We start from the raw sequence: 25,612 nt of genomic DNA, 5'->3' as shown, positions 1-25,612 counted from the left end.
TAATTGTTTACATGTAAGTATTGCAAATTCCATTCATTTCACCTGTTAATTCTAAATTGCTGGGAACCATTTTAAAATGATGGAATATGGAAATGAATAGGCAGGCATTAGTCCACCTGCTCCCTCTCCATGCCACTCTAAATGATAAGCGTTAACATTACAGTGCTACATTGGTTTCAGTCTTTTCTCGGGACCATTAATTTGTGCATTCAAGTATCATCTCAGAAAATTGTTTACAATCTCCATTGACTGTTTCAATGCATTATTGAGGACTATGGTACTGTTGGAGGTACTTCATTGTGATGAGATGTTAACTTTAACGATATGTTAAGTTTGCTGAGGTGCCAAGGAATATGAATCAAAAGGGGTTAAATAGACTTGGAGTACAGATAAACTAACTTTATGAAATGGGAAACCGGTTCTTAACACTTGCCCACCTATGATGATTAAAATTAGTTTTCATCAATTCTGCTGAGTTCAGGAATTTGGAGATTCTTTTTATTCATCTGGTATTCAGACATAGCGAAGACAGCTAGCAAAACTAACAAGCATGTGGATTTATTACAAAATAAAAGTGGATCAGAATACGTTTGCTGTAACATATTATTTAATCAATACTAATGATCTGGTAATATTTGGTGTCAGTATCATGCCTCATCTTCGTGGTCACTTTCATTAGAATGTCGAATAGAACATTCTTTTAGTGTTGATGCCTTCATGTCCACAGCCTTTTCTTTGTGTTTCTCTTCTAAATCTGTCTTTATTGCACTTGTCTTTGCTAGTTTCCGTTCCAGCTCTGAAAAAAAAAGAAAATTAGCAGTAGTGTACATTAATTAGTCACGATTATTGGCATTTCACTTGAGATTGTAAATCAAAACATCTGATAATGCACAGTACTTTATTGTTTAGACTACTGTAGTGCAGACAATAGAAAATAGAGCACATTATAGGCACTGCAAATGGTACATTCAAATGAAAGAAGCATAGGTAAATCACTGTATCGCATCCTAAAAGATGGACACTCGGAAAGTGTTGCAAAGATTTACATGGAAAATGAAATGATAAGGAAAGCAAGCATTGGAGACTGGACCCGAATGTAGCAGACTAGAATAGTCGTAATGGGATTCTGAGAGGAACCTTGATGGAAAGATATGTTCACCTTATCTCCACTAGGTGGAGACAAGGTGAACATATCTTTCCATCAAGGTTCCTCTCAGAATCCCATTGGGACTATTCTAGTCTGCTACATTCGGGTCCAATCTCCTGACGTGAGAGGACGCTGGCACTATTTGTTCGCCGCTTCTCCGTCAGGACAAATCTTTTGTTTGTTTGTTTGTTTTTATGTCTTGTTTGCTTTGTAAGGCGTCTTTGAGTATCTTGAAAAGCGCTATATAAAATAAATGTATTATTATTATTATTATTATAGTGTAGAATGATCTGTTGAAAGTGGAGGTTGGTAAGGTGAAAGGTGAGTCAACAGTAATTTTGTTGTTCTGGGAGAGAATTAAAGGAGTGAGGACAAAAATACAGGAAGTGATACTGATACTATTAAGGTCTGTCATTTATGGTGAATATTAATCCTAGGTTGAGCAATAAGGACGGTGTATTGGAAATACTGGTGTGGAAGGAAGCACTGTCAAAACACTTGCCATGGATAGAGAGAAACAAGAAGACAGTCATTCTTACAGAATGTGGGCGAGTGAAAGTGTTATGTAGTGGTCAGTCAGAGCATCCCAGATCTCATCATCTTTGATCAATTCTTCCTCCTCTTCCGCCACCTGCTTTAGCACAGGGGTCAAATTCCCTGTCTTCTCATTGTAAATTTGGAAGCAAACAAATGGCTGTTGATAATACAGCAAGCAACATGCACCAATATATTTAATTCCTTCACAAAAGCTGACATGGTAACGATCTCATTCACATTTGGATTTACATTGTCTGAACTCAGGCCCCATCGCCCACATTGTCCCGCATTCTCCCTCTTTGTTGCTCACACCTCTTCACCAATCAAAGCTGCACAACTCTAGAGAGCTTAGTAACATGATGCCAAGCCAACAATCTCTCCTTCAATTTCATCAGGATGAAGGAGATAGTTGTTGACTTCAGGTAACAAAGTGGTAGACATGCCCCAGACAGCATCAATATTGCCGAAATGGAGATGGTTGAGAGCTTTGTGTTCCTGGCTATAAATATCCTTAATATCCACATTGAAGCTACTGCCAAGAAAGCACACAAATGCCTCTACTTCCTCAGAAGATGGGGAAGTTTGGCATCTCCAACAATTCTTACCAACTTCAACAGATGCAAGGCTTGGTTTGATAACAATACTGCCCAAGACTGCAAGAAATTGTAGAAGGTTGTGGATATAGCTTAGTCCTTTACAGATCACGCTCTCTCCCTCTACTCCATGTATACTTTACACTGCCTCAGGAAAGTAGCGAAAATATTCAAGGTGTACAGTAGAGAGCATATTGACTGGTTGCATCACGCCTGGTTCGGCAACTTGAATGCCTAGGAGCGAAGAAGACTGCAAAACGTGGTGAACACGGCTCAGTCCCGGGTACTGACCTCCCCACCATTTAAGGGATTTGCAGGAGTCGCTGCCTCAAAAAGTGAGCTGGCAGCATCAGAGACTCGCATCATCCCGGCCACACACTCATTTCACACCTGCCATCGGGAAAAAGATGTAATATCCAGGTTCAGGAACAGTTTCTTCAGGAACAGTCATCAGGCTATTAAACACGACAACCGCCAAATAAGCTCCGAACTACAAAGACGTGGGGGCATAGGTTTTGTCTTTTTGCACTATTACTGTTTGTTTGTTTTTAATTAGTATGTGTGTGCTTTGTTTATTATATTGTTATATATTTATTATATATTTGTATATATTTATATATTATTATATTATATATTTATATAATAAAATACAATATAATAAATAAAATATAAGAAGATAAATATACTTATTATATATTATATTGTTTACAGAGTACTATGTTTACATTTGTAGGAAGGAACTGCAGATGCTGGTTTACCCCGAAGATAGACACAAAACGCAGTGGGTCAGGCAATATCTCTGGAGAAAAAGAACGAGTGACATTTTGGGTCAAGACCCTTCTGCAGAAGGAATGGTACAAGCAATCTTCTTTCAGAATGTAGGCTCTTTTGCTTCTTTGCGACCCCTTAAGGTTCCTTCTGGTCAGCTGGCAACAGCGGCAGTTAAAGTGCAGTGGCAAGTGCTGAGTCCTTGTGAGATTGACTCCCTTTAGGTCTCTGGCCAGAAGCACAATAAGGGCATGGCTTTAAGATGAGGTGGGCAAAGTTTATAAGTGATACGTAGGGCAAGATTTTCACATAGATGGATGTATGGAACGTGTTGCAGGGGTGATGGTCGAGGCAGATACGATAGTGGCATTTAAGAGGCTTTCAGATTGGCAAATGGATATGCAGAGAATTGGGTATATGGATCACGTGCAGGCAAAGGAAACTAGTTTAACGTCATCATGTTCAACACAGACAATGTGGACCGAAGGGCCTGTTCCTGAGCTATACAGTTCTATGTTCAATGTAAATATTCACACATTAGAAGCAGCACCCTACCACCAATTTGGTTTGATATGACCAGTGGAGCATCCATAAGGGAAAACATGTGATCTGCAGAGGAATTCTGGAATCTGTTGGGGGAAAGGAATTGTTGGCATTTCAGGTTGAAACCCTGCATCAGGAAGAATGAAGAAGGGTCTTGACCCAAAACTTCACCCATTCCTTCTATCCATAGATGTTGCCTGTCCCGCTGAGTTACTCCAACATTATCTTCAGGCAGAATGATTGATTGAACAGTGCCCTTTATTTAAAAACAGAACTATGCATTACTGATTGAGAAGTCAACAATTCATTGCAATATTTCTTTTAACATTTCAAATTTAGACTTTTAGTGTATCTGCTTCTGCTGTGTAGTAATGGCATGTCTACAAATCAACAAATCTCTGAACTGATGGGAATTGTGGTGATTCGCAAAACAAACTGCTGACTGGTGTTTCCCAAGGGTCAATTGTAACATCATCACTCTTTTCAGTGTATATAAAGAACATTGCAAAGGAAATAGCACCATAATAGACAATAGACAATAGGTGCAGGAGTAGGCCATTCAGCCCTTCGAGCCAGCACCGCCATTCAATGCGATCATGGCTGATCACTCTCAATCAGTACCCCGTTCCTGCCTTCTCCCCATACCCCCTCACTCCGCTATCCTTAAGAGCTCTATCCAGCTCTCTCTTGAAAGCATCCAACGAACTGGCCTCCACTGCCTTCTGAGGCAGAGAATTCCACACCTTCACCACTCTCTGACTGAAAAAGTTCTTCCTCATCTCCGTTCTAAATGGCCTACCCCTTATTCTTAAACTGTGGCCCCTTGTTCTGGACTCCCCCAACATTGGGAACATGTTTCCTGCCTCTAATGTGTCCAATCCCCTAATTATCTTATATGTTTCAATAAGATCCCCCCTCATCCTTCTAAATTCCAGTGTATACAAGCCTAATTGCTCCAGCCTTTCAACATACGACAGTCCCACCATTCCGGGAATTAACCTAGTGAACCTACGCTGCACGCCCTCAATAGCAAGAATATCCTTCCTCAAATTTGGAGACCAAAACTGCACACAGTATTCCAGGTGCGGTCTCACCAGGGCCCGGTACAACTGTAGAAGGACCTCTTTGCTCCTATACTCAACTCCTCTTGTTATGAAGGCCAACATTCCATTGGCTTTCTTCACTGCCTGCTGTACCTGCATGCTTCCTTTCAGTGACTGATGCACTAGGACACCCAGATCTCGTTGAACATCCCCTCTTCCTAACTTGACACCATTCAGATAATAATCTGCCTTTCTATTCTTACTTCCAAAGTGAATCACCTCACACTTATCTACATTAAACTGCATCTGCCATGTATCCGCCCACTCACACAACCTGTCCAAGTCACCCTGCAGCCTTATTGCATCTTCCTCACAATTCACACTACCCCCCAGCTTAGTATCATCTGCAAATTTGCTAATGGTACTTTTAATCCCTTCATCTAAGTCATTAATGTATATCGTAAATAGCTGGGGTCCCAGCAGCGAACCTTGCGGTACCCCACTGGTCACTGCCTCCCATTCCGAAAGGGACCCATTTATCCCCACTCTTTCCTTTCTGTCTGTCAACCAATTTTCTATCCATGTCAGTACCCTACCCCCAATACCATGTGCTCTAATTTTGCCCACTAATCTCCTATGTGGGACCTTGTCGAAGGCTTTCTGAAAGTCGAGGTACACCACATCCACTGACTCTCCCCTGTCAATTTTCCTAGTTACATCCTCAAAAAATTCCAGTAGATTTGTCAAGCATGATTTCCCCTTCGTAAATCCATGCTGACTCGGAATGATCCTGTTACTGCTATCCAAATGCTCAGCAATTTCGTCTTTTATAATTGACTCCAGCATCTTCCCCACCACTGATGTCAGACTAACTGGTCTATAATTACCCATTTTCTCTCTCCCTCCTTTCTTAAAAGTGGGATAACATTTGCTATCCTCCAATCCACAGGAACTGATCCTGAATCTATAGAACATTGAAAAATGATCTCCAATGCTTCCACTATTTCTAGAGCCACCTCCTTAAGTACCCTGGGATGCAGACCATCAGGCCCTGGGGATTTATCAGCCTTCAGTCCCATCAGTCTACCCAAAACCATTTCCTGCCTAATGTGGATTTCCTTCAGTTCCTCCATCACCCTAGGTTCTCCGTCCCTAGAACATTTGGGAGATTGTGTGTATCTTCCTCAGTGAAGAAAAGTTTGTGAATGATATTATATTTGGCAAATAAATAGCTTGTGATGAAGGCCTTGGGTTGACGATTCACCTTTACAGTCTTTAATATGGAGGCTTCAGAATGGAAAAATTAGAAATTTATCACCATCAGTAAAATCATATTCCAACATGTTGTCACTGTTTCAGGAGAAGTAGAGAAAGGTAGAAGACAATTGAGAGCAATGTTGATAAAATATTTTTTCTTACATGATCTAGGACAGAAACATTTCAACTATTGCCAAAAGTTAAAACACATTACCTTCTAACTTCGTATCTGGTACTCCACATTCCAATCCAATGAACCTTGCCTTCATTTGACCCTCAAAATACACAAATATTGTTGGCAAATATTTGTCTGGGTAGTTAGGAATACAAATGTTTGCAATAGCCTTCATGAATTTTGTTTCTGGATATTTCTTAGCTAGATGACCCAAGTGATGATTGAGGAAAATGCACATTGGTATGCTGCAGTAACAATAGTAACAAAAAAAGATTATCCAGTTCTGTTTGCCTTAATATTTGAATCAATATTTGCAAAGGTAAATAAACAATGAGAATAAACCGCTGAAAGAGTTTTTTAGCTTATCCATTGTAACTTCAGAGGAAAAGTTGCAAAGATTCCAGGAAAGTGATGTAAATTGGTTTTATGTTGTTTCCAGCTTGTTTTTTTCCCCCTGAAGTTATGGAATCAAAAGAACCCCCATGGAAATTCAATTAATAGAATTCACCCACTGGTCACAATATGCTTACCATAAATGGTTTCTGGTTTAAAAAAATATCAAAATGAATTAATATCTTCATTAACATATTGCAGATGTGTCACAAATAAATAGATTTTAGCAAAAAAGGAATAATGCAAGCTCCATTTTTACATTTGGTACCTTCGTGCTTGCTTTCTATCTGTGGATATTCCATAAATACTTTGTTGCATTACACTTTAAACAAGAATCCTTTTTTTATTTTCTAATTATTAAGGCCAGCTTTTTCTCACTCTTCCCTAGTGTAAGAGCATCATGTTATCTTGCTTCTTTGTGGTTCCTTTCTTTTGTAGCTACCAAACACAGAAACCTCCCAGCCTTTCCATCAAACTACCTATTTTCAGATCTTCAAAACATTTCTCTTCATGCATTCAGTCACTCCTCCAATTATTCTGCTAAGTTTCTTGTGGTGTGCTTTGAGAGATTTGTTATGTTGCAGGCAATATCTTCTCGGGTCTAAAAAATACTTGTCTTTCACTTCCTATTTATCCTTAGTAGTTCTGAAGTAGGTGATTTTAAGATTAAACATAAGGGAATTGAAAACCTTGCTCAAAATCAAGTTTCAGTGTTCTCAAGTGACAGCCTTTACCACTTTGGCACCTAATGATGGAGTTCGAAGTAGATGAAATTAATACTCTCTGAAAAATTTAAGATCATATTATAGAAAATTCTAGAACGTATCAGTATTTTGGAATTCACTTTCTGCATTTGCATTTATAAGTTTAGAGTGACCACCTAAAGTAAATTCCATTTTTACAGACTTGAGGTTTGAAAGATTTCAAACCTGGGATTGGAAAATTAGATTCATAACTGCATATTTTGTTCTGTGAATAATAAAAAAAATCAGGTACCTTACATAGCCATCTGCTAGAGCAGCATTATTTATACCTGTAATCTTTAGCTCAACCGAGTTTACTCACAAAAGTTAATGAAATGTGAGATAGTAATAGCAGGATACCTTTGAAACAATACATTTGAAACCTGATTTTTATCTTGAAGTTAGGAAGAGAAAATGTTTAAATATTATCTCCTCCAAAGCATAATAAAATTAAGTTGCTGTGGTGGTTTGTTTTAATAGTGTGAGACAATATATAACAAATGTGCGGGAACAAACAGGAATGGAATAGGGAAAATGGAAAAATGTCAAAATTAAAGGTTACATTTGAATGCATGAGCTATTCAAATACTTGAAACAAAAATTTGCCTGAAGAAGTGGTAACTGAAACATAGTTACATAATTATTGACAATGAATATTTTAGTTTAGCAATACAGCGTGGAAACAGGGGCTTTGGCCCAAGTCCACGCCGACCAGCAATCATCGGTGCACGAGGGATAATTTACCTCTATCTTACACGTGGGACAAAATTACAAAACAAATTAATTTGGAATGTGGGAGGAAACTGGAACACCAGAGAAAACCTATACAGTCATAGAGAGAATGTACAAACTCCATACAACCCGTGCCCATAGTCAGGATCAAACTCGTGTCTCTGGAGTGTGAGGCAGCAACTTAACAGCTGCACCTCTGTGCCGCCAATATGTTTTATTGTATTTTGAAACGTTTAAAAAATAAGGGCAGATTAACTTTTTTGCAAGCCTATTGGTACTGCTTTGGAGGATAAATGTCTCTTAAGCTTTGCTAATCGTACTAACTTGCTATGTCAATATTTATTCTATTTTGCAGGTCACACTGTTCCAATCAATAATTATGTTTTGGCATCCAATAGATCTAATTCAAAAAAATTAATCATTACTTCACCAGATATTTCATAAAAGTTCCAATGACCATCGGCAACAAGGGAGGACCTAACACACCCTTGACAAACATTAGCATTACCATTGCCAAGTCCCTCACCATTAATATTATTAGGATCAACATTGACCAGAAACTAAGCTGGACTAACCATAAATACCATGCTTACAAGACCAGGTCAAATACTGGGTATCCTGCAGTGAGTGATCATCTCCTGACACGCTATCTTCTTTCCAACATCTGCAAGGCAGTTTAGGAGTCTGGCGGAATACTCTGTTTGGCTGGGTGAATCCTGGTCTAACAGCTAAAACCTATCCAGCGTAAAGCAGTATGTTTGAATGGTACTCTAAATGTTCCTTCCCTCCACCATATGGACACTTCCAAACTCGCAACCGTTAACACCAAAAGGGACCAGTGCAGCAGGTGCATGGGAACACCCCTCCAATATGCACTATATTCTGACTTGAAAGTATATTGCAGGTCCTTCATTTTCACGGAGACCCCTCCCACCACCACTGTGGGACTGCCCTTATTAGAAGGGCTGCAGCAGTTCAAGAAATCTGATTTCTACCACCTTTCCAAGGCTAATTATGGATGAACAATAAATGCTGGCCTGGAGCCCAGACTGAAAAATGAATGAAAAATATTAAAAAGCTCGCTCCCTTCCTCACATTGTTGCCTGCTGTTCATTGGGAAGACCAAACCAAATACAAATCTGAAAACTGTTTAGTGGAACATTTTCTGCAAGTGAGTCCCCAAGTACAATGTTATTTGTTATCCCATTCCCGCGTCTTCTATATGATTCCAATAAAATACAGCATAAGCTCAAAGAGCACTAGCACATCTTTCAATAAGGCTCATGATGTCTTCTTCATTCAACAGTGAGTTCAACAATTTAAAATAATCAGTTATTTGTTTGATGAATTTTTATTGAATTAAAAATAATGATCTACTATCAATGTGCATTGCATTTATGGGCCTTAAGCTGCTGCAACTAAGAGTGTCATTGTTCTGTTGCTGGTAACGCTCTTGACTAGATTTTTATTTCAGATTTTCAGCATTATTTGCTTTAGTTACTTCAGATAATGACTCTGCTTCTCCTATTCACACTCTCTAGGTGAGCATTCTGCTCATTTATGTTTCCCAGTACTTCTTTCTCTCAGCTTGCATTATAATACCCTGCACTATCCGCACTAACACAAATCTCTCTTATTTCTTTCTCTTCTCATATCCTCTGCATATTAAAATCTGTTTATCTCTAGTTTTTCCTTGATCTGATGGAAGGCCATTGATCTAATGTATTAACTTTTGTTTCTTTCTCTAGTCTTTCCAACATTTTCTGTTTTATAAATGAGCAATTCTCTGAAAACCTCCAAATGACAAATATTTATCACCTAAACATTATTCTTGATTGTGCACTAATACTTTGTAATTTGAAGCATTGTAAAAAATATTGGTAATTTTATCTTGAGTGAACAAACATATTCCTATTTCATTTAATAATAATACATATGATGTGGGACATTACAGTTTGTAGAATTAGTTTGTAGGTTGTTACCTGTTGAAACTTCATAAATTGCTAGCACAACTTAAATGACTGAAACATCTGGGGATTGATTGACTACGTACCCAGGTCTATAAAGATGAAGTACGACCCATACATCTTCTCCTGCATAAGTAATTTGTTTTACGTACTCATCTCCTTGCAGTTCAGCCAACTCACCAAATCTACTGTTTTTCTGTACAGCTTGCCATTCTGCCACTCTCTGGGACCTAAAATATAAATGTGAGCTATTTTCAGTGTGGAACTCGTATCAAGGAATTGCAAAATCAATCATAATTGCAGTTCCCATCTTCCTCTCTTTCCCCATATTCTTTCAAATCTTTCCTTTTATGTACCTGAACAAATGGATCCCACTGCGTTGATATAATTGCAATGGTCTGTTTTCTGTTCAAGCCTAAGGACATAGACTGTCACAAATTTGGCATTTCCCGAGCTCTTGTTTGTATACCATTTCAACTCTCTTCTTTCTCACAGCAATCTCTCCATCTTCAGCCTTCTTCACTGCAAGTGTGGGGCCAAATGCAACTTAGAAGAACACCATGGACAAGTCAGGCAAAGGGCGTTTTTCTGTGGTGTGTGACAGTGTATGATACCCCATATTTCCAAAATGTTCTCGTTCTCTCTCTCGTTCTCTCTCTCTCTCTCTCTCTCTCTCTCTCTCTCTCTCTCTCTCTCTCTCTCTCTCTCTCTCTCTCTCTCTCTCTCTCTCTCTCTCTCTCTCTCATTCACACACTCACTCACACTCTCACACACTCACTCACACTCTCACACTCTCACTCACACACACTCACTCACACACATATATATATTTTTGTTCCGTTTGCCGACTGGGGGTGTTGTAGTGCAGAGTATTTAGCGGTAGAATTGCATAGTTCCCTGAAAGTGTCAATAGAGATATATAACATGCTTGCTTTCATCAAAGAGCATTGAATACAAGATTTGGGACATCATGCTACTGCTGTATAGGACATTGGTGAGACTGTACTGTTGTGTGTAGTCCTGATTGTCATACTATAGGGAAAATGAGATTAAGCTGGAGAGAGTACAGAGAATATTCATGAGGATGTTACTAGGACTGGATGGCATGAGCTATGAGGAAAGACAGGAAAGACTGACTATTTTCCTGGAGCAAAGGAGGCTGTGGATTGACCTTACAGAGGTTAATTAAATTATGAGGAGCACAGATAAGGTGGAAGGTAACAGTCTGTATTCCCAGGGTAGGGGAGTCACAAAATAGAGAACATTCGTTTAAAGTGAGAGGTGAAAGATTTAAAGGGGATCTACTCTTTCACACAGGATGGTGGGAATGTGGAACAACCTGCCAAGAAGTGGATAGGCAGGTAAAATTACAATGTTTAAAAGACATTTGGACAGGTTCATGGATAGGAAATGTTATAGACAATAGACAATAGGTGCAGGAGTAGACCATTCGGCTCTTCGAGCCAGCACCACCATTCAATGTGATCATGGCTGATCATTCTCAATCAGTACCCCGTTCCTGCCTTCTCCCAATATCCCCTGACTCCGCTATCCTTAAGAGCTCTATCTAGCTCTCTCTTGAATGCATTCAGAGAATTGGCCTCCACTGCCTTCTGAGGCAGTGAATTCCACAGATTTACAACTCTCTGACTGAAAAAGTTTTTCCTCATCTCCGTTCTGAATGGCCTACCCCTTATTCTTAAGTTGTGCCCCCTGGTTCTGGACTCCCCGAACATTGGGAACATGTTTCCTGCCTCTAACGTGTCCAACCCGTTAATAATCTTATATGTTTCGATAAGATCCCCTCTCATCCTTCTAAATTCCAGTGGAAACAAGCCTAGCCGATCCAGTCTTTCAACATAATTCCCGCCATTCCGGGAATTAACCTAGTAAACCTACGCTGCACGCCCTCAATAACAAGAATATCCTTCCTCAAATTTGGAGACCAAAACTGCACACAGTATTCCAGGTGCGGTCTCACTAGGGCCCTATACAACTGCAAAAGGACCTCTTTGCTCCTATACTCAACTCCTCTTGTTATGAATGCCAACATTCTATTGGCTTTCTTTACTGCCTGCTGTACCTGCATGCTTCCTTTCAGTGACTGATGCACTAGGACACCCAGATCTCGTTGTACGTCCCCTTTTCCTAACTTGACACCATTCAGATAATAATCTGCCTTCTTATTCTTACCGCCAAAGTGGATAACCTCACACTTATCCACATTAAACTGAATTTGCCATGCATCTGCCCACTCACACAACCTGTCCAAGTCACCCTGCAACCTCATAGCATCTTCCTCACAGCTCACACTACCACCCAGCTTTGTATCATTTGCAAATCTGCTAATGTTTGTATCATCTGCAAATTTGCTATATATTTTTTTAGTGATATGGGCCAAATGCAGACAAAATGGCACCAAATCTCGATCTGTGCAGGAAGCTCGATCAGCTCAGGAAGGCACCTTGGTCGGTATGAATGAGTTGGGCCTAAGGCCCTATTTCCGTGTAGTGTAACTCTGACTGCATGATCTTCCGTCATAGGAACTGGACTTAGGGATGGACACAGTGGTGCCAGCAATCAAGTTCACACATTCAGATCAGAACAGAGTTCAGGTAAACGGAATGGAGTGGGAATGTTGGACAATCTCCATTATGAGTTTGTGAGATTGTTGGATCATAGGCCTGGGCAGATCAGTGCAGTGGAAGATGAGTGAGTAGGATTCATAGGATTGGGGTGGGGGGAGCAGGTGGGTGTGGGTCCAGAGCCTTTCAGCTGGTGCCAATGATATATTGTGAATTTTCAAAATGATTCCAACAAGTAAAGTTCCTTCCAAACTTTTAAAGTTGATGCAAAGTATAAGTTTTCATATTTCACATTGGCTAGCATACACCTAATCCTCAAAATTCTCGTTGATCCTTTCAAATGACAAAATGGCGGCGCGTGCAGATGCAGCGGCCCCACGCTCTCCCGATTTTTCGAGTGTTTTTAATGTTTTTTCAAGTTCGTCAAGTTTGGCACTTCAACAACTCTGGACAGTCAGCAGTAGACAGTATAGTCGTGAGTTCTTGCTGGACAAGAAAACAACAACATCATCAACACTGGACGCTACGCTTGCAGAGGAACTTAGCGGCCTCAGAATACTCTGCCTGACCTCGGCCTCGAGTGCTGCCCCCCGGCTGGAAAGGAGACGTCGCAGGCGGTGTGAGAGGAAGCAGAAGAGGGGTAAGCGCGGAGGCATCCGGGCTAGGCTAGCGGCTAGCCCACACAGACCGGCTATTCCGAGCATGCTAATGGCTAATGTACGCTCACTGGACAATAAAATGGACACTATAAGACTTCTCCGGTCGACCCAGCGTGAGGTGAGGGAATGCTGTGTTTACGTTTTTACGGAAACATGGCTTAATGACAACATCCCGGACTCCGCTGTTCAGCTCGACCGGCTAACATGCTACCGATCGGACAGAGCTACGGTTAGCGGGGGGAAGACTCACGGCGGCGGTGTGATTGTTTACATCAGTGATGCTTGGTGTCGGGACGCTGTGTTGGTCTACAAACACTGTTCACCGCTGGCGGAGTTTATGGTTGTGAAGTGCTGGCCTTTCTACCTCCCGAGGGAGCTAACAGCTATCCTGTTAGTCGCTGTTTACATCCCTCCCAGTTCCAACAACAAGGACAGAGAGGAGGCACTCTGCGAACTGTACCGGGCCATCTCTGAGCAGCAGACAGCACACCCAGATGGCTTTCTCATCGTAGCTGGGGACTTCAACCATGCTAACCTAAAAACTGTCATGCCCAAAGTATACCAGCATGTTGATTTCCCAACACGAGAAAACAACACCTTGGACCTTGTTTACACGACCATCAAAGGAGCATACAAGGCTTCCCCCCTCCCCCACATCGGCCTCTCTGATCACCTCACCGTTCTGCTGAAACCGGCATACAGACCCCGGGTGAAAGTCACCAAACCGGTTTCAAAAGAGGTACATGTGTGGTCAGAGGACAGCACAGCTGCACTCCAAAACTGCTTTGAGACTACAGACTGGGACATGTTCAAGCAGGCAGCAACATACAACAACACAACCAACATCCAGGAATACACAGAGACAGTTACAGGCTACATCACCAAATGCATTGATGATGTGACCCACACCAGAGCCATCACCATCCGGGCTAACCAGAAGCCATGGCTGACAGGGGAGGTCCATGGGCTGCTGAGGGTCCGCAACGTTGCCTTCAGAGAGGGCAATCCAGCCGGTCTCAGAGCAGCCAGGGCCAACCTTTCCAGTGGCATCAGGAAAGCCAAACAACACTACACCCGGCGCATCACAGCCCACTTCAGTGACAGCAGAGACACACGGAGCCTGTGGAAGGGTATTAGGACTATCACGGACTACAAACTCTTACCACAGACCTGTGACAGTGACACCTCTCTCCTGAACGACCTCAATGGCTTCTTCGCACACTTTGAAACACAGAGCAACACACCTGTGCAGAAAACAACCCCCCCCCCCCAACGACCAGGCTATTTGTCTGTCTCCAGGCAGTGTGAGGAGCACACTGTTAAGGATTAACACCCGGAAAGCTTCTGGACCTGACAACATTCCTGGTCGTGTGCTAAAAGACTGCGCAGCTGAGCTCACAGATGTCCTCACAGACATCTTCAACATCTCCCTGAGCCAGGCTGTTGTTCCCTCGTGCTTCAAAGAAACCACCATCATACCTGTGCCCAAGAAGTCTTCTCCATCCTGCTTCAACGACTACCGCCCTGTAGCGCTGACTTCAACCATCATGAAGTGCTTCGAGAGGCTGGTCATGAAGCAGATCAGATCCAACCTCCCCCCCTCCCTGGACCCGTTTCAGTTTGCATATCGAGCTAAGCAGTCCACTGAGGATGCCATCTCCTCTGCTCTATACCCAGCCCTCACCCACTTGGACACTAAAAACTCATATGTTAGGATGCTGTTCATAGACTTTAGCTCAGCATTCAACACCATCATCCCCCAGCAGCTGGTTTGTAAACTAACAAATCTGGGCCTCAGCCCCCTTCTCTGCAACTGGCTGCTGGACTTCCTCACTGCCAGACCCCAGTCTGTACGGGTCGGCAGCAACACATCGGACACCATCACGCTGAGTACAGGGGCCCCACAAGGATGTGTGCTAAGCCCCCTGCTCTTCACCTTGCTGACCCACCACTGCACACCCACCCACAGCTCCAACCACTTCGTCAAGTTTGCGGATGACACAACCGTGGTGGGTCTCATCAGCAACAACGACGAGACCCACTACAGGAAGGAAGTGAACCAGCTGGCCGCGTGGTGCACAGACAACAATCTCTTCCTGAATGTGGAGAAAACAAAGGAGATTGTTGTCGACTTCAGGAGAACGCACACCCAACACCCCCACCCACTGACCATCAATGGTGCTGCTGTGGAGCAGGTGAGCAGCACCAAATTCCTGGGGGTGAACATCACCGAGGATCTCTCCTGGAGCAACAACACCGCGTCCATCGCCAAGAAAGCCCAGCAGCGCCTCTACTTCCTCCGCAAACTGAAGAGAGCGGGAGCCCCCACACCCATCATGTACACTTTTTACCGAGGCGCCATTGAGAGCATCCTCAGCAGCTGCATCACTGTGTGGTTCGGAAGCTGCACAGCCTCCAGCCGCAAGACCCTGCAGCGCATAGTGAACACTGCTGAGAGGATCACTGGCGCCTCACTCCCAACACTCCTGGTCCTTTACACCACCCACCTCACCCGCAAAGCATTGAGCATTGTGGGTGACCCCTCCCACCCCTCCAACAGCCTCTTCACCCTCCTGCCTTCAGGGAGAAGGTTTCGCAGCTTGAGGTCGAGCACCACCCGACTAAAGAACAGTTTTTTCCACCAGGCTGTCAGGATGCTGAACTCTCTCCCCTCCCTTCCTCCTCTCTCCCCTGCCCCCATTGGACCTGGACTTTAACACCCCACACACACGCACATCCAGCACCAGACACTTTTTTTAACGCTGCTATGGACAGGCTTTGCACTACTGTTCATTATTTTTTTATTGTAATATATTCATCTTCATTTTTTTTTTCATTGAAGTGACTATATTTTATATTGATTGTTGTTTGCTGTGCCTTTTTAATTTTAACTTAATTTAATGCACTTTATTTCTCGGGATTGTGGGAAACGGTATTTCGATTTTCTGTCTGTGTAAACTAACTGAAAATTGACAATAAAGTTGACTTTGACTTGAAATGCAGGCATATACTGCAAAAGTTAGTGTAAGAAAGTGAGGTATATTAATAGTACTTTATCCGCAAATAGTGTTTAGATCAAATGAGATCCCTTCAGTGGTGCAGTGTTTAAAATTCATCATGCTGACCTGTACAATTCAATAGCATGTTCATCCTCGTCATCAAACTCATCCTCTGCTTCCTTTAGTTCTGCAAGATTCATCCGTTCATAGGGCTTAACTGTGAGAAGCAGATGTTGGGGAAATAATACATCAGTGTGCATAATGACTGAATGATTTTGTTTTGACATTGGGTGTCAAAAGTATATTGCAACATATGGGCTCATGGCATTGTTCAGAGTGCTTCCAGTTCTGTTACAATTTTTTTTTTACCAGAGGTAAGATAGAAAGCCATTTGTAGTACGAGTGATGGTTCCACTGCATGTTTGGCAAACTTATTGTAAGAGAGTGGAAATAATTCCAACCATGTTTCCAGTAGGGAGCCTCAACTGTTATTAACAAACATACACCCAAATATATTTACTATAATTACTGTAACTAAAAAGCTATCATTTTGGAATATCATCTGCCATACAAATTTCTGATGTAAATAAAACAACTGCAGAAGCTGGATATCTAATATAAAAACAGAAAAGTGTTCTGACAAAGGGTCTCTGACCCAAAACATGAATTCTGTTTCTCTTCCCACAAATGTAGCCTGCCTGCCGTTTCCAATATTTTCTCTTTTAGTTTAAATTTCTGAAATAGATCTGGGGTGGCACAATGGTAGAGTTGCCTTAAAGTACCAGAGACCTGGGTTTGATCCTGACTATGGATGCTGTCTGTATGGCATTTGTACGTTCTCCCTGTGACCGTGTGAGTTTTCTACGGGTGCTCTGGTTTCCTCCCACACTCCAAAGATGTTCAGGTTTGTAGATTTATTGGCTTCGGTAAAACATTTAAAATTGTCCCTAGTGTGTAGGATAGTACTAATGTACAGTGTGATCGCTGGTAAGCGTTGACTCGGTTGGCCGAGGAGCCTGTTTCCGCGCTGAATCTCTAAAGTCTAAATCTGTTGGCAATGCATACTGGTAACCTTAGTCACTTTCTCAGGATTTCTTTTTTTTTTTATTGCTCCAAATAAATATTATAATGTGACTTTGTGTGTGTTCCCATGTTATTGCAGCACCGCTGCACCAATGCAGACTAAACAATTCAGTGCTTGTAATAAAGAATTAATATAAAAAGCTGTTTTAGCTGAATAGAGTTGGAGTGTAAATTTAATATTGGTTAATTTACGCTGTTAGATCAATTATGTTTGATGAGTGGAATATTTATCAGTTTTATCAGAAAAATTATCAAGTGGTAAGGTTGTTAATTTTTGTCTTTGCAGTAATATGATGTGTTAAATAATGCTCTGTCCCTTTACTCCTACTTCAATTTGGTAGATTATCAGATTAAGAGTGTTCATGAATTAGTCAGATATTGGAGCAAAATTGGCTGTCATACTTCCTGATTTTGATCTACTTTTTGCAAAATAACCAAAATAAGAATGACCTTAACACGTTATGATTTGAAGCATACCATATTCATGTGTGCACTTTTATTAAAGGCTATGAAACTTTCATTAGTAGAATTCTAACAAGCAATTCTAATAATGGATTCCCATGCATTATAATAAACTATTCTGATGTCTCACTGAATGAAAAATATAATAATTGTTTTGAAATATCTGTTTTCTTTCTGTTTTAGAACAGATTGGAAACGAGAATGCAAAGATTGATAAAACAATCAGATTCAGAAAAAAAACCTCCTGAAGAATGAAATGCAGAAGATACCATCTTTGGAAATGGAGAAACATGGTGTGCTGATTATTGCAAGGGTATGCAAAAAAAATTTATATGTGAATGTAATTCTAATAATAGCAATTGCTTTAAATATTCACAATGTTATCAAATAAAATATCAACTTTTTACCTAAGACTCTCCATGGCTCACAGTTAAATCACAAAACATATTTACATAAAAGGTCTAGGTCAACTTGCAAAAGTTTTATTATTAGATTATTACGCTAAGCAATGTAGGTTTAGAACTATTTGAATCAGTGTGTGGCCTGGGGCTACATCACAATGTAGGTTTAGGGCTATCTAAATTAGCATGCATAAAGGTACAATGCTAACTGGAATGTCCAAGGCACCGAACACATGAAGATTTCTGTGGATTGCTGATGCAGGAGGTTGTACAATCATGATAGATTTGCTTCTTCAATCTAAATATAACTCAAACTCTCATCTTGCATGTAGGTATGTATGTACGGAACACGATAGCGCAACAATTTTAGGCCCACCTTACTCACCATTCGCCTGCTTTGTGCATTTATAAACTTTAATAAATGTGCTCTCCCCTCCCCTTCCCCTGCGCAGCAGTGCCGGGAGGACCTGTGCCCGTCCCGGCGTGCTCCGCACCTGACCTTCCTCCCATGGTGCAATGCGGCAGCAGAGGGTCAAAGAAGATAGCCGGCAGCAGGACAAACATGCGGCAGCGCCTTGGGGCCGCTCTCCTGCTGCTGGCCGCTGCGATGGCTGCCCGGGGCCGGGGTGAGTGGCTCCCTCTTCCCGTTCCTCTCCCCCCTCACCCGCCCCCGGACCCGGGGGAGACTCCCCAGCCAGCAACAGGTCGACGGGTCATCAGTTGAGGGAGGGTTGTCGGGCCCAGTATCCACGCGTCCGCAATTGGAGGAGGCTTGCCGGGCCCGGCAGCGGCCCTCGACCCTGGGATCTTGCTGAGCGCTTTTGGGGTAAATAAAATTGTGTTTAGAAGTTTATCAATGCAGGAGAGGTTGGGTCGTCTAGTAACAATTAAAAGTCGTGCAATTTTCTCTTCCTTAATGCATTTCTAAGTGCTGCAATGAAATTGCTTGCATTTTATCTACTTATTTCTAGGGAATACGTACTTTTGCTCAGTGTATGTACCATTATCCCCTTTTATGTAGGTACTTTTCATAAAGGCATCTTCTTTAAAAGATTCATTAGAGATGCAACTAATGTTGCATTTTGTTTAAAGAACATATATTATGTTAAATCTTAACAGTGGTTTTACTGCATGCAGAAAACACCTAACCACAACCCTACCATCTCTAACCATAACTTTACCTCAGCACTGATCTACTATGGACTTTGCATAAGGATGCACCACATACTTTACTTGCACTATTATGGTCTGGTTAGCTAGTACAATTGATAATTTATTGTATTATTGTGTATTGCATATGTGTCGTGTAATTGTACTAATGTTCATGTAAAAGCTACAACAAGTAAGAGTTTCACTGTTCTGTTCCCAGATCATATGGCAATTGAATACTCTTGACGACAGTTTCCGTTTCTCCCTCGTCATATTTCTGAAAACTTTGTGCCTTGATACACTCCGTTAGGTGAAATTAAACTATCACCTTTCGCTTCCTCTTGTAAACGTAAAACCATTTCTTCAACTTCATCCCTTGGTTGTTCTTTTGGAGGTATAATGCCGAAACTTCGCAAGGCATCATTCCACTCAGTGTCTTCATTAGGATCCTATAGGAAAGGAAAATTCTGGTTTCTGTTTCAAGGTAACAACCATAGCTCAGACAATAAGGTTACATTGTTGCACAAAGAAGATATAGAAAAAAAATCTTAATTCTCATAAACAATCATGCATATGAATTATAAGCATGGGTAGGCCACTCAACCCCTCTATCCTTTTCAGCCATTTATGAATACCACAGCTTATTTGATTGTCACCTCAGATGTACGTTCCAATTTACCAGTGGTAATACTTCCCCTCTTTCAACATCTCCTTCTGCTTATCACCTACGCCCACCCCCTCTGGATGCCCTACTTCCCACTCCAGCTTTCTCTAGAAATGCACAAATGTCAAACACACGTCCGTAAGCATGGGAATGAAAAGACTCTTCTTGCAAGAAGTTATATAGAGTTATACAGCATGGAAACAGGCTGTTTGGCTCAACTCGTTCAAGTTGACCAAGATGCACCATCTAAGCTACTCCCATTTAATGGAATATTCATACATTTTCTTTTTTGCTTGTTGAGATGTAATTCTGCTTTAGCAGTTTTATCTACAGTAGCCATTTTTAACTGCAGCAAAAAGCCATTTGCTTTCCATCGGCCATTTCTATTTACATTTGATCGTATTTGGAATGTCGATGCTCGTGAAAGCAATGTCTTCCTTTCACAGTAGCTATTCTCAACATCAAATAATGTTGGTTCAAATTACCTCAATGAGTCGGGTGCAGAACAAATGTCACCTGCCCAATTCTGTCAACCATCGAGGATAACATTAACTATTTCAACACTGCCTTAATATGTTCTTATAGTTCAGATTTTAACATGCAACAAGACTTTCTGTCATGACCCGGGATGGGCAAAGGATTCATCAGCCTCCCTGTGAGAAGCTGCAGCCTGCTGATAGGGAGAAACATAATGTTTGGCAGTGGGAGGTCAGCAGTGGTCACAGAAATTTGTGCAAAAGTAATGCATAAAATGCTGAAGGAACTCAGCAGCTCAGGCAGCATCTGCAGAGGGAATGGACTGACGATGTTTTGGGTCAGATCTTTCAGGCTGATTGGAGTAGGGGGAGAAAGCCAGAAAAGAGAGGTGGAGCTGGACATAACCTGGCAAGTGATAGGTAGATACAGGTGAATGGAGTGGGTTTGTTGGACAGATGGATGGAGTAAGTGTTCAACAAATTGGTCACCTCATCTATAGTTGGAAGGAAGGAAGGAACTACAGATGTTGGTTTAAACTGAAGAGAGACACAAAAAGCTGGAGTAACTCAGTGCGTCAGACAGCATCTCTGGAGAAAAATAGGTGACTTTTCGTGCCGAGGCCTTTCTTCAGTCGAGAGTCAAGAAGGGTCTCGACCCGAAACGTCTTGCCGATGTAAAGGAGGCCACATTGGGAGCACCAAAATGCAATAGTAATCACAAAACTAGTTTGGAAAACATTTTGGAAAACCTCACAGCTCACAGTCAGAGTGAGAGGAAAACAAGCAACTTCAATATTCTTTTTGGAACCCAGTGAAATATATCCTTCTGCTAAAGCTACGGGTAAGCCGGTTTCCACAAAATGTTTGGCCATTTTTCTTCTCAGCCTCCTCACGAGGGTGGACTTATAGTAGGAAAGTGACTTCCTGCCTATTGAGACTTTGATTAGGACCTTGTCATCTGATCTCCATCTGGTTTTTTAAAGAAGAATGTTGACCACCCAGAAGACAGTGGCACCCTTGGTTGGACCTGCAGGCATTGTAACAGTTCCCACCCCCACTCATTTTGTCAACCATGGACCTTAAACGACTTCTTTCTGTTAAAAAAATCTGTGGAATCATGGTAAATTTAGCATTTCCTATGGCAACCATCTGACATTTCTCAATTAATTGTCAATCCAAAGTTACACTTAGCCTCCTCTCTGGCTGTGGATCCAAATTCATTCAATTTAGAATACACTCTGAAAGAGGATGCTTTTCATCCTGATGGTCTGAGTGACATTCAAACTCAGATTGAAGAGGTCAAAAGGAAGGTCTTGTGTTCCAATGCATCATTCCAATGTCTCTGAATTTATTTTAGAAAATCTAAAAATGCTTTGTTACCTGCATGTTTCCTTTCTTTTTTTCCTCCTGATAGATTCATGCACAGTGGAAAATTACTTAGGAGCGAAAGGGGAAGTTTAAGGCTTCTTTCTTTCGTCTAGATTTAGAAATACTCTTTAAACTAAAATACAAACCACATCAAAATATTAAAAAATCCAAAAGCAGGAGAACTATCATATTTAAGATGATCTAAGACTTCAGCAGAGCTACTGAATCCTTTTCACCAAAGCTAATGTTATCAGGTAACTGCCCAATAATTGTAAATAAATAAGATGCATCACAATTACACAATGGTTCAATGATAGAACTCTGCGATCACAGTAATCCACGTTTAAATTTACACATTCAGTGATGGCACAATGTTTTGCGTGTTTCCATTGTTATGATGAAACAACCCCTCTGATGAATAATCCACCAGGTCATCCAACAACAGATGACATCTTACAATACAGAAGGAGACATCATCCATCATACAGTAATTGTGCCTTTTCTGGGAAAGAGCTATCCATTTAGTCCACATTCCTTGAACGTTCTCTTGAAGATTTTTTTTCTTCTTGAGGTTTCTTGGATACCCATTGTTTATTGATTCCTGTGTGTAGTAAATGCTATATGCAGTGAACATTAGGTTTAGGTTTCATCTTGTCACATTGTTCATCAGTGTACATTTTGTCTCTATATATCCTTCTATTCTCACCTTTAATAGGGATATTATTATTTTTCTTCCCACCAACATTAAACTGATTAAACTGGGGATGTTAGACCATAAGCTTTAATGTTGGCAAGTGTTACCTACTTGCACATAACTCTGGCACTTGAGGTTGTTGCTGATAGTGAGGGGGATAGATTACTGGGATAATGATCAGATGGTAAAATGGGCACGACAAAGGCAGAAATAATTTAATTGTGATAATACTGAGACTAATAGCACACCAATGCCTCTACCTCCTTAGGAAGTTTTTGGCATGTTCCCTACAACTCTTACCAACTTCTACAGATGCGCCATAGAAAGCATTTTATCAGGATGCATCACAGCTTGGTTTGGGAACAGCTTCATCCGAAACCGCAAGAAATTGCAGCGAATTGTGGACACAGCCCAGACCATCACACAAACCAATCTCCCTTCTATTGACTCCATTTATACATCAAGTTGCCTCGGCAAGGCCAGCAGCATAATCCAGGATGCTTCGCGCCCCGGCCACTCCCTCTTCTCCCCTCTCCCATCAGGAAAAAGATACAGAAGTGTGAAAACGAACACCACCAGATTTTGGTATAGTTCTTCCCAGCCGTTATCAGGCAATTGAATCATCCTTACCACAACCAGAGAGCAGTGCTGAACTATCTACATCTGATGTCCCTTGGACTATTCTTGACCAGACTTTGCTGGCTTCACCTTGCACTAAACGTTATTCCCTTATCTATAAATGGATCGATTGTAATTATGTATTGTGTTTCTGCTCACTGGTTAGCATGCAACAAAAAGCTTTTCACTGTACCTTGGTACACGTGACAATAAACTAAACTAAACTGAAATAGTGAGGAGATGCACTTTGGGGGACTAACAAGGGTGAGATGAGCATAATGAATGGTAGAAATTTAGTAAGTAGGTATATCAGTGTCTTAGTCTAACGATTCTTAAGGGTGGTAGCGTAGGTAGAAAAGGTGGGTGCAGAAAGTATGCAGAATACTCGACCCGAAACATCACCCATTCCTTCTCTCCCGAGATGCTGCCTGACCTGCTGAGTTACTCTAGCATTTTGTGAATAACTTGGTTTCATTAGCCTGGACAGAATATATGGGCAAGGACAATGTGGTTCAACTTTATAAAACATTAATTAGGCCACAGCTTGAGTACCACATGCCATTCTAGTTGCCATCCAGGAAGGATGTGATTTGAATGGATAAGATGCAGAGGAGATTCACAAGGATGTTCCATGAGATTGGGTTTTTATCATTTACAAGGAGAGATGGGATAAGCCGGGTTTGGTTTCTTTAGAGCAAAGGATGCTAAGGTGGGATCTGGTTGAGCTGTACAACTTTATGAGGGGGTATACCATTTTCCCTATAATAGAGGCTGGGGTGTGAGCTGTGCAAGCAAAATATGAGGCGCTGTTCCTCCAATTTACATTTAGCCTCACACTGACAATGAAGGTGGCCCAGGACAGAACGGTCAGTATGGGAATGGGAAGGGGTATAAGAGTGTTCGGCAACTGGGAGATCAGGTAGGCTAAGGCGGACAGAGTGAAATCGCCCAGTCTATACTTGCTCTCACTGCAAAATAAGAGTCCACACCTGGACCAAGGGATACAGTAGATAAGGTTGGAGGAGGTGCAAGAGCTCTTCTGCCTTATCTCAAAGGACTGTTGGGGTCCCTGGACAGTGTCGAGGGAGGAGGTATAGGGGCCGGTGTTGCATCTCCTGCATTTGCAGGGGAACGTTTGGGTGGGAAAGGATGAGTTAACCAGCACGTTGCAACAGGCCCATCGTCCCATTGACTCCACACTGACAATCTATCACCCGTTCATGCTAGATCTATGTCATCCCACTTTCTCATCCACTATCTACATACTAAGGGCAATTTACAGAGGCCAATTAACCTATAAAATGCACATCTTTGGGGTGTGAGAGGAAACTGGAGCACCTGGGTGAAACCCATGCAGTTATAGGGAGAACGTTTAAACTCCACACAGACAGCATCCAAGGTCCATATTGAATCCGGGTCTCTGGCACTGTGAGGCGGCTACTCTGCCAGATGCGCCATTGTGCCATCATTGTGAAACCGAATTTGGGAAATATGGTTTACAAAAAAGCAGATTGGCGAGTACAGTAATAAATAATGACCAGAAGATTTCCTGAACTTCATTAATAAAAGCAAATGAATTGCCAACTTTTCCACATTCTACTGGGAATAACAAAAGTGCCTTATTGACTGTCGAGATCATTTAAGGTGCCATATAATTATGAAGATTATTTAAAAGTCCTTCAGGGAAGACAACTTAGCTGCCTGGCCTGCACTACGTAGTTCATACCACCAGAAATGAGTCCTACAGAAATTTGAAATAAATTACCACAAATGGCACATCTCAATGTCTAGATAGTATAGTCTTCTGTTTCTTCAGTCTTAAAATTGCACACTGAGATTTTTTTTCATACAATATTCTCATGAATCTGCTCCAACAGTCATCCTGAACTGTCTCTCTTAACTTTCCATTTAATACATTTGCTATTTCCAAGGTAATGCAATTATCTATGTTTAAGGATTGAGTTACAAAAGGCTGTTGAGGCTCATGATATTGGGAGATATGAGATCTGTGATGTCATAGAAATATTTTGAGAGCCTAAAGGAAATAAGCATTATATGAATAATTGGCACAAAATTCTACAACAATTTATTCATAATCACTGTTTGCTTCCCGCTTTGGTCTTGATTATCAATTATTCTCCTTGTCCTCCTCCACCACCCAATAGGTGTTCTGAATTGAATAATATTTAAAGTGCTGTAATTTATAATGATGATGATCCATTCCTCGTAATGATATTAAAGATGATAATTATAGTATTGAGGTGGATCTTCGTGAATTAGTCTGTAAAAGTATAGTGTGCTTAATTTATTTTGTTTTGGGACCTGGAACAATGCCACCGGTCAAACCATGAACTGGATGATTCACTCCTAGACAAGCACAGAGTGAGGATTGTTGTCTGGTTAATCTTCAGAGGTAAAACCAATACGACCATTTTGAACAATGTCGGCTGGTGCGGAACAGTCTTCTCTGGATTTTAAAAGAAAAAGTGTGGAGTTTAACAGAAACATTTCATTGCAATATACTCCACTTCCAATCTATCCATGACTTGCAAAAAT

The 25,612-nt window shown here is 41.4% G+C and overlaps 1 protein-coding gene across 1 annotated transcript; it reads right to left on the bottom strand.

Moving 5' to 3' along the window:
* Positions 1-647: 647 nt before the first annotated feature.
* On the bottom strand, positions 648-21,762 carry LOC144606609 (phosducin-like protein 2). The gene is made up of 6 exons (XM_078423279.1): positions 21,757-21,762; positions 19,565-19,685; positions 16,268-16,358; positions 9,985-10,128; positions 6,103-6,308; positions 648-796 (listed from the first exon to the last, which is right to left on the bottom strand). Exons 1-6 carry the CDS (start codon positions 21,760-21,762, stop codon positions 648-650), a joined length of 717 nt encoding a protein of 238 aa, XP_078279405.1.
* Between the last annotated feature and the right edge of the window lie 3,850 nt (positions 21,763-25,612).

The sequence above is a fragment of the Rhinoraja longicauda genome, chromosome 1 (assembly GCF_053455715.1).
Source record: "Rhinoraja longicauda isolate Sanriku21f chromosome 1, sRhiLon1.1, whole genome shotgun sequence".
In the NCBI taxonomy this organism is placed as follows: Eukaryota; Metazoa; Chordata; class Chondrichthyes; order Rajiformes; family Arhynchobatidae; genus Rhinoraja; species Rhinoraja longicauda.
Note: the sequence above shows the minus strand (reverse complement) of the source record. Positions and strands in the feature narration are given on the sequence as shown.

Coding starts and splice junctions, on each gene's coding strand:
- LOC144606609 (XM_078423279.1), bottom strand. Junction 10,129..16,267: donor CATGCTATTGAATTGTACAG/GTCAGCATGATG, acceptor TTTATATTTTAG/GTCCCAGAGAGTGGCAGAAT. Junction 6,309..9,984: donor CTTCATCTTTATAGACCTGG/GTACGTAGTCAA, acceptor TTGTTACTGCAG/CATACCAATGTGCATTTTCC.